Genomic DNA, 11,747 nt, shown 5'->3' with positions numbered 1-11,747 from the left:
CTGCATCCAAGTCAAATTAGCAAGAGCTGAAGAAGGAAAAAAAATTACTGACATATTTTGCCGAGCCTCTGGTATTGGCCTGTTGTGTGAGATGGAGAATGTATGTTGAGAATCGAGCGAAACATGAGACATTAAAAGTTGCTCACGATTGGTTGCCGCACAACTCTCGGTTGAGCTGAATGTCCCTGGCACAAAATGAGACATAGTGTGAAAGAGCAGTAGAGATGACTTGCCTTGAGCTTTGTATCTGCACCCTAAATCGTCAAAACCGTCAGGCAGGGACATCAAGCAACAAAGCGCATACATACCATAAATTTGAGCGCTGCCTCGAGGCTCCATATATAGATTTTTTTGTCTAATCCAGTACTGGCAATGAATTTTCCATCGGAGGACATGACAACAGCCAAGAGTGCGTCATCATGCAAGAGTGGATCTCCGACTGCCTGATTGGTCTTGAGATCCCAAATTCGAAGGGAGTAGTCATATGATGCGCTAACAATATGGCTTTCATCGGGAGTAAGGCAGAGCGAATAGATGATATGGGTGTGACCCCGAAAAACAATGAGTTCCTGTCCATCGATCACCCGCCATTTTCGGATGGTCTGATCGATTGACGCGGAGAATATATGTGCGCCGTCCTTGGACCAACACAATGACGTCACCCAGTATTCATGTCCCTCCATCTGTATGAGCAGCTTGCCGTCCTTTGACCACACCCGGATCACCTTATCCACGCCACTCGCGAATTTGTCGCCATGTGGAGCATATTTGATGGCTTCGACCCATTCACTGGCCTCTATTGGTGGTGCTGTTTGTCGACCAGTATCCGGGTTCCAGCGTCGTATGGTCCCGTCGGAAGATCCGCTTGCTATCTCCAGGGCATTGCGAGACCAATCAAGGCACATCACTGCAGCATCATGCCCCTCCCACGGATCTCCGATCATGCTGCCCTCCTTGATATTCCACAACCGCAGTGAGCCGTCTGCACTTCCACAAATGACCATTGTTTCATCCGGTGAGACCGCCATTGTGCCTATCATTCCCCCCTCGCTATTCAAAGGTTTTCCTACTGGCTCTCCGTCTCTTTTCCATTGACGAATCGAACCATTGTCAGACACGCTCATTATATTGCCACTCGTACCCAAGTAGGCAAGGTCCCATATGCGTTCAGTGTGACCCTCGATGACGCACTCCGGCATCAAGCTTCCTGCAGGACGTTCTGGCTTGGGTTTCTTCCACGACGTAGTCCGATCTTTGTGGTTGACGAAGTAGGACCGACCCAGTGGTGAAATGTACCATTCGTATCTCGGATCAAAGCTATATCTAGCTATGGTCAATGGTCAACCGTGAGTTCGTCGTTCCTTGTCGTGATTTCATCTCTAACCTAGTCGCACTCCTGGTAAAGGTCGGTTCCAAGAGACCATAAAGAGCGTATCATCTTGATATTGTGGTTCAGCATCCGACGACGTCTTAAACTGGTGCCAATTAGGAGGAAGCGCTTCATTCCCGCCTGCTTCTAACTGAGTAAGCTAGTGGGTATCACGAGGGAGCTGCCTCACCTTCCCAAAGTGCATTCTGGAGGTGCTGTGCACCATATGGTGGTGGATCCTTCGCACTCGTTCGATATATCGGCGAGTGCAGTAGCGCTTCTCCCCGTCTCGTCGACGTGCTTGACTCGGCCTCTTCGGGTGGCATGACCTTGGTCGATAAAGGATGTAGGGTTGTACAGACGGAGTGGACAGCGAAATACACAAAGTCGATAATCGAGGGGAAGGAGAGATACGGGGTGAAGATGAAGAGACCTGCTATTTGGGTCAGTTTTGCATGCTGTGGTTGCAGGCGCCTTGCTGAAACCGCATGTCAGTGGCCGTGTTACCATCGAATCAAGTACTTACCTTGTACCTCGGTCCGGTTCTAATTTTGAGGCAATTCGACTGCTACGTGGACTAATATGAGCGGGTGCATGCACATTTCGAATCTGTAGGCTGTACATAGCGCATAACAGTCGCACTCCAAACCACCAGTAACAAGTGATTGCTAAATGACAGGGATATAAGGCTCGCTTATGTTTGCTGTACAAAATTGCTATACATCCGCGGGCGTTGATACAGCATGTATCTGGAGTCTGGCTCTGCACCATTATATCACGACACCACAAGCCAGACTGCCTCGGGCCATCCCTATCACTGATCAGTATCACCCATTGAACCATCGAGTTCCAGGCCGCCGACGTGAAGCCGATGTGTTTGCTGTGTAGGAGCTGGAAAATATATAGCCTAAAAATACGTTCCACAGATCCTGGACGAGGCTTCTTGGCAACCTGCCATGTTGGCTGTGAACTATGGATAATGGGCTCCTCCGAATTGTCAGGCGCGAACTCGTTGATAAATTTATATTTCTGTATAGCGCCGGCAGCTTGTATGTGCATGAGACATGGTGGTTTTACGATGATACGTATGTTAACGTTCCATGTCATCATCTCAAACACATTTCCAAATTCGATCACTGACAAAAAAGAATCATTATTTTCTGTAAAATGATCTTCCTGGAACTTTACAATACTCCAGAAGGGTGACCCATCAAACCCTTTCTATATACATTGCCCAATTCTCGTTACATTGGTACCATTAGTGACTAGGATGATACAGCTTGTCGTTCACATGCCACAAACGTAGCGATTTCTGCAATCGACGGACGACTTGCGCGAGGCAACCAGCATCGCTGTATGAACTCCCAGTGCCCAGGCGCTATTTGCGATTCTTTAGGAGGTTCTGGTTTCATCCCCTTGACGACTCGTCCCAACACCCCAATATCGTTCTTCACATTGTAGTAGGGTACCTTGCAAGTCGATGTCTAGAGCATGTCCAAATTAAACAATATATTTCGTTCAAAATTGAGTTACCAACCTGGAGCATGATACTGCCAAATGAGTATATGTCGCACTCGGGACTGAGCGAGACTTCGTCGTCCTCTGATACTTGAAATAATTCTGCATCTGCCCATCGGACATTCCCTCGGATGGTGCTCGTGATATATGAGGTACCAAGGAACTCCAGGATTATGGTGGACAGACCAAAATCAGCAAGGCATGCCCGACCGTTACCATAAATCAAGACGTTTGACTGGAGAGTTGGCACGTCAGTGATGAGATTTTTCTGTATGTGGTCGTACACACCCCTGTCAGGTCCCCATGGATAATCGATTCGCCGTGGACTGAACCAATGTGAGTATTTGAGAGATGGGGTTAAGTGAACGACAAACTCACGGTATTGCAACCCAAGAGCAATGTCATTCAGCTGTAAAGCGTCAGCAAGTATCTGGGAATGCTAGATACGCGGGACTTACAAGGGAGAATTTATCGTGAGGTAACAACGAACTTTCCTGCCTAATGAGATAGCCTGTGAGCGCTCCGTTTTCAGCCCATGGGCAAATCATTGCGAGGTAGTGTCCAAAGTCATTCGACACTCCCGAGAGCGGCAGAATGCTATCATGCTTGAGACGGCCCCAAACTTTAAGTTCGCGACGCACTCTCTAAAGTTGATTCGACATAAGATAAAATGACACGCGTGACGCCGTGGAAGAGCACATTACCTTACTATTCTTCCGCATCAAGACCTCGTCATCGGATTCGAAAGCACGAATAGTCTTCACTGCTACCTTGATCATCATCAGGATGATAACCATAGGAAGTGCGAAAAGCTGAACATACCTCGACGGTCCCATCGGGCTTCATTAAATCACACTTCCAGATGTCTCCGAAGCCTCCAGAGGTTATCGGATAGCGTGATCTTCCCCGGAGCTTATGAGTAAGATCTTGTAGTGGATTGGACGGTGCTTGGGTCTTCTCTGGAGATGGTGTATGATCCCGTGAAGTAGTGTTAGACTCGACGGTAGTAATCTCTGTCCCATTCCTGCCATCCGTTCTGAACGCATTCCGATCATCTCTTCGAGGGCGTGTAGGTGCTTTATCTTTGACATTTGGTGATGATTGCGCAGATAGACTACTAGTTGTTGGCTGAACGGAGGCGAGGACGTCAAAGATCTAATGAAGCATATGAGAAAATAGACTTTGCTCACGGCGATTGGTTGCTGCACAAGTCCCGGTTGGGCTGAATGTCCCTGGTACAAAGTGAGACGTAGTGTGAAAGAGCGGCAGAGATGACTTGCCTTGAGCTTTGTATCCGCACCCTAAATCGCCAAAACTGTTAGGCAGGGAAATTAAGCAACAAAACGCATACCTACTACAACTTTAAGTGCCGCCTCCAGGTTCCATATATAGATCTTTCTGTCTAGTCCAGCACCAGTAATGTATTTTCCATCGGGGGACATGGCGACGACCAAGACTGAGTCATCATGCAAGAATGGATCTCCGACTGGCTGATTGGTCTTGAGATCCCAGATGCGAACGGAACAGTCTTCTGATGCGCTAACAATATAGCTTTCATCAGGAGTAAGGCAGAGCGATCTGATGGCATTGGTGTGACCCTGAAAAACAGCAAGTTCCTGTCCATCAATCGCCCGCCATTTTCGGATGGTATAATCGCTTGACCCGGAGAAGATATGTGCGCCGTCCTTGGACCAAAACAATGACGACACCCACTGGTCATGTCCCTTGATCTCAATAAGCAGCTTGCCGTCCATTGACCACACCCGGATCACCTTATCCACGCCACCTGCAAATTTGTCGCCTTGTGGAGCATATTTGATGGCTTCGACCCATCCACAGTTCTTTATGGGTGGTGCTGTTTGTCGACCAGTATCCGGGTTCCAGCGTCGTATAGTCCCATCCTGCGATCCGCTTGCTATCTCCAGGGCATTGCGAGACCAATCAAGGCACATCACTGCAGCATCATGCCCCTCCCACGGATCTCCGATCATCCTGCCCTCTTTTATATTCCACAACCACAGTGAGCCGTCTGCACTTCCACAAACGACCATTGTTTCATCCGAGGAGACTGCGATTGAGACTATCACTCCCCCAGCACTATTCAAAGGTTTTCCTACTGGCTCTCCGTCTCTTTTCCACTGACGAATCGAACCATCCCCAGACGCGCTCATTATATTGCCACTGGTACCCAAGTAGGCAAGGTCCCATATGGATTCAGAGTGACCCTCGATGACGCACTCAGGCATCAAGCTTCCTGCCGGTCGTTCCGGCTTAGGTTTCTTCCACGACGTATCCCGATTATTGTGGTCGACGAAGTAGGACCGGCCCAGTGGTGAAATGTACCATTCGCATCTCGGATCAACGAGATATCCAGGAACATCTATGGTCAACCGTGAGTTCGTCGTTCCTTGTCGTGATTTCATCCCTCACCCAGTCGCACTCCTGGTAAAGGTCGGTTCAAAGAGACCATAAAGAGCGTATTATCTTGATATCGTGTTTTATCATTCGACGACGTCTTATACTGTTGCCACTTAGGAGGAAGCGCTTCATTCCCACCTGCTTCTAACTGAGTAAGCTAGTGGGTATCATGAGGGAGCTGCTCACCCTCCCAAAGAGCATCCTGGAGGTGCTGTGCACCATATGGTGGTGGATCCTTCGCGCTCGTTCGATATATCGGTGAGTGCAGTAGCGCTTCTCCCCGTCTCGTCGACGTGCTTGACTCGGCCTCTTCGTGTGGCATGACCTTGATCAATACAGGCTGTCGGGTTGTACAGACGGACTGGATAGTGAGATACTGCACACAGTCAATAATCGAGGGAAAGGAGAGATACGAGGTGAAGATGAAGAGACCTGCTATTTAGGTCAGTTTTGCATGCTGTGGTTGCAGGCGCCTTGCTGAAACCGCATGTCAGTGGCCGTGTTACCATCGAATCAAGTACTTACCTTGTACCTCGGTCCGGTTCTAATTTTGAGGCAATTCGACTGCTACGTGGACTAATATGAGCGGGTGCATGCACATTTCGAATCTGTAGGCTGTACATAGCGCATAACAGTCGCACTCCAAACCACCAGTAACAAGTGATTGCTAAATGACAGGGATATAAGGCTCACTTATATTTGCTGTGCAATATTGCTATATATCGCCGGGCGTTGATACAGCATGTATCTGGAGTCTGGTCCTGCACCATTCTAACACGACACGACAAGCCAGGCTGCCCATCCCCATCGCTGATCAGTATCACCCATTGAACCATCGAGTTCCAGGCCGCCGAAATGAAGCCGATGAGTTTGCTGTAAAACCTGGAAGATATATAAGATAAATCCTGGACAGAGGACACCATTGCATGGGACCTCAGGCCTCATTATTCAGTGAGAATGCAATCACAAAGCCAACAGCGATCATCCGAAAATTTTAAAAGCAGTATGACGAACTCAAAATAGAGGTTCCTTTCCACTACTTGCTGACCTTAGCCACATAGTAGCGTGAACTCTTAGCCACACCAGCGCTTACTATGCCCTTCAGTGACTGGACAGTTGCTGGTACCGCACGATCTCAGTTATCTCTGGTAAAGAACATGAACATGAAGATCTCAAGATACGGACGGAAGAACATACCAGAGTTAAGAATCAAGGGAAGCTCCTTGTCGCCTGCGATACGGAGCCAATAAGCGCTGTGATCCGCCTCTCTAGGCGGACCACGCCCCTCGGCACGCTGATGAACGTACTTCAGGAGCTCTTCCGGCAAATTCTTAAGATATGCTGCTCTCGCATGCGGACTGGTGTCCTGTTCCATGTTCTTAGAACCCGCCGCCCATCGGATCCCAGGAAGGCCCTGCGCAAACCTCCAATACGACTCCCAAAACTGGTCCTCCTAACGAGAAACCATATTTTCCACCTTTCCTCGATTTTCAGCGGGTAGCACCATCCGAGGGCCACCAGAGTAACTCATTCCTGCTATAGTTTCGAATAGCTCGTGTTGGGTAAAGGATTCTGCTAGCATGAGAAGCGCGGTGCGAAGCGCAGAGGTGAGGTTGACTTGCTGAGTTAATCGTACGCGTGCATCGTCTTTGATGATCCGTAGAGGCTTGTGCATTCTCCCCGCGCCAGTTAAGTAGGTCATCGTCATCACATAGCGTGTCGACGGTTGTTACTCCATACTTGATATTCCATGTCAGTAAAAGTAAGCGAATAGTAGAATGGTATGAACGAAGGTGACGCACGACCCCCTTCATCGGCACAAAAGTATTGAACCCTAGTAGGACTTGGTTCTGCCCGAAGCTTGGAGGAAGAGTTGGAAGTGCTTGTCGTGGATGGAGAATGGCCGGACGGGGGCGCGGATGGAATTGCGACTGACGAGGCTTGCTTGTCTCTAGCTTCGAGAGGTGACGCGGTGGAGTGAGGACAGCGTGAAAAGTAACAGTGGAGTCGGTGGTCAGTGACTCATGGGTAAGATATTGTAGATGGTGATTTGATGCCCGACGAGCCGATGAGTGAGTGGTGGATAACATACTGCACGACGACAGACACCAACGACGGCAGTGGCACTCGTCCGTTGACGAAGGTTATTGGAAGTTTGGCCTTTTGCTGTGATTCCCTTAATTCAGTTTTTGACACTAGCTCTGAGCTATTAGTACCTGCTTGAACGCTGCCATTGGGACTACACGGCAGATGTTTTTGCGAGTTTAAATGATGAAGCGATGACTCCCGAGACCAGTGAAGCTAATTTGAATATAGCTTCCGCGTCCAGGACTACCTTGCGCAATGCGCTTGGAATTCCTCACCATCAATTGGATCTCAAAATAAATTGCATGTGCGGTATAACGCACCTTCTCGGTTGAAAAAAAAAATTGGTGAGAAAGGTACGAGTATGGATAACAGCTCTACAATTTCGAGAATTTCCACGTATCATCTTTTCTTTTCATCTCAAGCACCATTCCAGTTAAACGGTCACCGGTGATTGAAACAACAGTTTCTCGATTTCAGAGCTGATCTTTTTGGTCATGGTCAACGTTATACTGCATTATCCCCTGTCAAAAGTCGTCAAGATACTCCGTGCTTATTTCCAGGAAATTAAATGGAGAGAATGATAGTGTACAGAAATCGCCTTTGGTAGTGGAATGACATAACTGTAAAAGCAACAAAGGTCACTGCTTGGTATACGTGCAAGAATATAAAATCGAGTTAGAGGTATCAATATCACCAGTATCAGCATTCACAATGCGCACCAAACGTGAGTGGGCAAGCCTAAGCTTACAAGAACTCCGAGTCAACTAAAGATCTGACAAGAATGTTGCATAACGAAGGTGGGAAAACCTTGGAGGACAGCACTACCCCGCCACTTTCTACCCCAGCAACGCCGATAGCAGTGAACCATGGTGTCGCGGTGAGAATAAACCAACACATTACCCACACATATCCTATCCTACGCGTCCACTTTGTCTCCGTCACTCCTGCACGACGAGCAACGGCTATAATCATATCCTCAAACGTGATGGCGAAGGCCTGATACATAAAGAAAGGGAACGAAATGCCAAGGCGAGAGGGGTTGAGCACTGCATCACCTCCTACGTGAGCAATGCCGGAGAAGAAAAACGCGGTGTAAAGTTGAGTGTAGGATGATCCATTAGTTCCGGGTTTGAAGCCGAGAAATAATGCCATTTTCTGGCCAAAGGGGACCAGGAACTGATCCGATTGATGATAAGTATGCCTAGTTTGGAATCTCAAGCGAGGCAGTACTCACGCGTCGAAGAAATTGGTGCCAAGTTCGACTGGTCAACAAATAATATATTGAGTACAGAGCAAGTGCCAAACGAACGACTTACCCCCAGAATCGTCTGATAGTATACGCATCCTCCCATTTCCCACATAAAGTAGGCCAGGAGCTCGGCTCAGACGACGTACAGCTCACAGCAAGAATTGCCATAGATGAGTGGATAATAACGCCCATGCATTGATGAAGCACCAAATATGCACTGCAGGCCAGAATGCGACGGGCGAAACTCTGAGATGCAAATGCTACGCCGGACTTATACGCCGGATTGTGCATTATGTAGAATTGTGCCAAATCGAACCACATGAAGTGCTTAGCTGCACTCGTAAGACGCGAAAGGACAAATTCTCGTCTTGTTTTTGCAGAGTGCTCAGGCAAGTTTTTCGTCTACAGATGAGAATAATCAGGGTTTGAGAACGGCTGGTGCTCCAGGGTAAACTTACTTGATGATCCCAGCCCACTCCTCTAGGTGAACCACACAATTGTGCAGCCCAGATGAACCTTTTGAACCAAGGGAGTTCACGCGCTGACTGTTTTTGCTTCTGATGGCGGAAGGTATCAAGGGGTCGGACCAGCAAATTCATGTATATAGCATCCATAGCAATGCCAGAAATTGCCATGCCGATGGAGTAATCGAGAACAATCATGTCAGTCTTAGCATGCTGAATGCAAGTCAAGCAGACGAGGACGACCGCGATACAAGTCACAAAATTCCATGGAGCCCGCAAGTCCAAAGTTATGCCAAGCTGTAGGGCCAAGGCGGGGACCTGTGTGCAGATGAGGGGTACAAGTAGACCCATGGGAGATGTGTTGTAGGTCTATTTGCCCTCCCTCAGGCTGTTGAATTTTTATAGGTTCGAAGCTTCGAAGACAGAGTCCATTTGTCGATTGAACTATTCTTTTCGCTTCTTGTCCGGTTAAGCGATATTGAGTGCGCGAACTTGAAGGTCCCATGACAGCATATTGGTTCATCCGATAGGCAAGTTAAATTCTCAAATTGTCACGGTCAAGAGTGGTGACGTCAACCCCTATCATATTACGCGATCGTAATTTCGGTTCCCAGAAAAGGTTAGAACCCGGTACGTATGCATCCGCGGATGACTGACTAAGCCGGCCGCACCCTGCAACATCCTGTAGGCGCAAGTGATGAGCTATCCAGCTCAGCACTGACTATACAACACTAGTACTGTTGATTCTTCACATGGCGTCTATAATGCTTTACAAGACATTGATGGTGCTCAGCAGAGGACTTACAATCCTCTGAGTCAGAGAGAACATGTCGTACACGAGTATCACTCGCGACCACCAGCACATGACAGAGGCCAGATCCTCACGCACAAGATGGTTTCTGGTCCAACCCACGGTACTCCCGTTTTCGCTGCATAACGAGCACGCTGCGTTGTGTGACCACGATTGATTGATAAGGCGGAGCTCGAGTAAGCGTGGTAGTTGCGGTGCCCAAATGGAACCTCGCCGGCAGGCTAAACTGCTTGGCTCTAAGGCACGGTTGGGACTTGACCGGCTTGACCTGACAACTTAAGAATTGAACACGCCTATGATGCAGAACCGAACCGTGATGTGTTGTAGGTGCTCCGAGTCGGAATTCTGTACCCATCAACTTTCTCTGAGGGCGCGACATATGTTCAATGAAATGAAGTGAAACAAATGAAGTGAAACACAAGCTTACGGAATGCGGATTCGGCCTCATTAGGTTCCGACGAGATGGCAGTTGATACGGCAGCAGCGTTACAGCATCGGAACGTCAACGAACTTGAAGAACAGAATTCAAAACGTCAACAACCACCACATTCCAACCTAGTGCTGCCAGAAAGGAACAATGGAAGGCAACGTAATTAAAAATTTTGGTGGGTCTCAAACTTGAACAGAATAGTACGAGTCTAACCCAAAGCTCGAGGGCAAGCCTTTCCCCGAGATCTCTCAGCCTGATCGGCAAAAGACCCTCAGAAAAGAAATCTGATGAGTTTACGTAGCCGCTGTTCACAGGTGATAGAGTAATAACGCAATTGACTTTCCGTAGGCAAAATAATTCAGAGTAAAATAATTCAGAGTCTTCAAAAATATTTCCAGTTCATTAGATTTAGTCCAATCCTTGATTCGGATAGTCTTACAATCCAGCACCTAATTCTCGACGACGAGGAAGAACTTATCAGTGACAACAAGGATCACGAGGGTACTGACACTAAATTCAGGGATGGCAGGCGAGCAAGATTGGTCAAAGGTGCGACAGATTAAGCCAGATCGGTAGCGGTATGGTTAGGCCGTTAGGTGACACTACTTTAGCAGGTGTGCACGGTCGTACATGTTGTAAGCGGGTATCTTTTAAAAGGTTTGATAAGTATTAGCTGTGGTGTGGGTCTTCTGCGCAGGCAAGCACCTTATTCACCGACGGTAAACAAGACAAGATAATATCGACAGCGAGCTCGATTCAGCTACAAACCTCTTCAGTCTGAGAGTATTCGTCAGACCGACGATCAGGAAATACAGGAGGATATAAAACCAAGAGATGACAAAGAGACGCTGTCACCCTTCAGGGTCACATAGCTAGTAGCCTAGAATAGGGATTGAAATCGAGAATCTTATCTTCCCACCTAACGGTGCACCATGCAACATCAACATCACAAGCTTGAACTCAACGTTGGCCGCGAGCGCGTGACCATGATAGAAGGCCATGAAAGTCTCGGAACCGAGAACTTGGATCCAAATGGCCGAGTGAGGGAGCAACTGAAGGGAGATAAGAGAACAATGCAATTCTAGGTTAAACGCCAGATACAGAAAGACGGCTGATGAACGAGGTCATGGTGACAGCTAGAAAACGAATGAGAGCGGCAGTAACAAGTTCAACGGCATCTACTGAAAAAACGTAAAAAAAAACCTACATTACCTTCAAGCAAGCCGCCGTCTGAAGACCCAAAGTCCAGAAACAAGCCTTTGAGGAGCTTTCTGGGAAGCAAATCGTATAGTTTGGCTCACTGGATGACGCACCTTTATAGTCGTTATTACACCCAAGTCGACTCAGTGATCACAGTTTGCGACCACGAAAAAAACGAGCAAGAAACAGTGAATATTAGG

The 11,747-nt window shown here is 48.0% G+C and overlaps 4 protein-coding genes across 4 annotated transcripts; all 4 read right to left on the bottom strand.

Annotated features, from left to right (window-relative positions):
* Positions 1-1,332: 1,332 nt before the first annotated feature.
* Positions 1,333-2,620, bottom strand: EDB93DRAFT_684060 (uncharacterized protein). The gene is made up of 4 exons (XM_041457095.1): positions 1,992-2,620; positions 1,903-1,937; positions 1,560-1,802; positions 1,333-1,513 (listed from the first exon to the last, which is right to left on the bottom strand). Exons 1-4 carry the CDS (start codon positions 2,477-2,479, stop codon positions 1,380-1,382), a joined length of 900 nt encoding a protein of 299 aa, XP_041305163.1. The 5' UTR covers positions 2,480-2,620; the 3' UTR covers positions 1,333-1,379.
* EDB93DRAFT_1338792 (kinase-like protein) lies at positions 2,603-3,733 on the bottom strand (the record flags this gene model as incomplete). Its single annotated transcript, XM_041455405.1, has 7 exons — positions 2,603-2,853; positions 2,907-3,122; positions 3,176-3,213; positions 3,266-3,296; positions 3,346-3,531; positions 3,592-3,657; positions 3,710-3,733. The coding sequence occupies 7 exons, from the start codon at positions 3,731-3,733 to the stop codon at positions 2,635-2,637; spliced, it is 780 nt and encodes a 259-aa protein (XP_041305162.1). The 3' UTR covers positions 2,603-2,634.
* Positions 3,734-6,306: 2,573 nt separating this feature from the next.
* On the bottom strand, positions 6,307-7,765 carry EDB93DRAFT_1162039 (mitochondrial matrix Mmp37-domain-containing protein). Its single transcript, XM_041450064.1, has 4 exons — positions 7,108-7,765; positions 7,030-7,044; positions 6,503-6,971; positions 6,307-6,450 (listed from the first exon to the last, which is right to left on the bottom strand). Exons 1-3 carry the CDS (start codon positions 7,393-7,395, stop codon positions 6,759-6,761), a joined length of 516 nt encoding a protein of 171 aa, XP_041305161.1. The 5' UTR covers positions 7,396-7,765; the 3' UTR covers positions 6,307-6,450; positions 6,503-6,758.
* A 44-nt stretch (positions 7,766-7,809) lies between these two features.
* On the bottom strand, positions 7,810-9,652 carry EDB93DRAFT_1162032 (membrane bound O-acyl transferase family-domain-containing protein). The gene is made up of 4 exons (XM_041450063.1): positions 9,101-9,652; positions 8,710-9,044; positions 8,628-8,655; positions 7,810-8,569 (listed from the first exon to the last, which is right to left on the bottom strand). Exons 1-4 carry the CDS (start codon positions 9,455-9,457, stop codon positions 8,138-8,140), a joined length of 1,152 nt encoding a protein of 383 aa, XP_041305160.1. The 5' UTR covers positions 9,458-9,652; the 3' UTR covers positions 7,810-8,137.
* Positions 9,653-11,747: the final 2,095 nt, after the last annotated feature.

This window comes from Suillus bovinus, assembly GCF_016758785.1.
Source record: "Suillus bovinus strain UH-Sbo-P2 chromosome Unknown EDB93scaffold_51, whole genome shotgun sequence".
NCBI lineage: Eukaryota > Fungi > Basidiomycota > Agaricomycetes > Boletales > Suillaceae > Suillus > Suillus bovinus.
The sequence above is the reverse complement of the archived record's forward strand: the minus strand, read 5'-3'. Positions and strand labels throughout refer to the sequence as shown.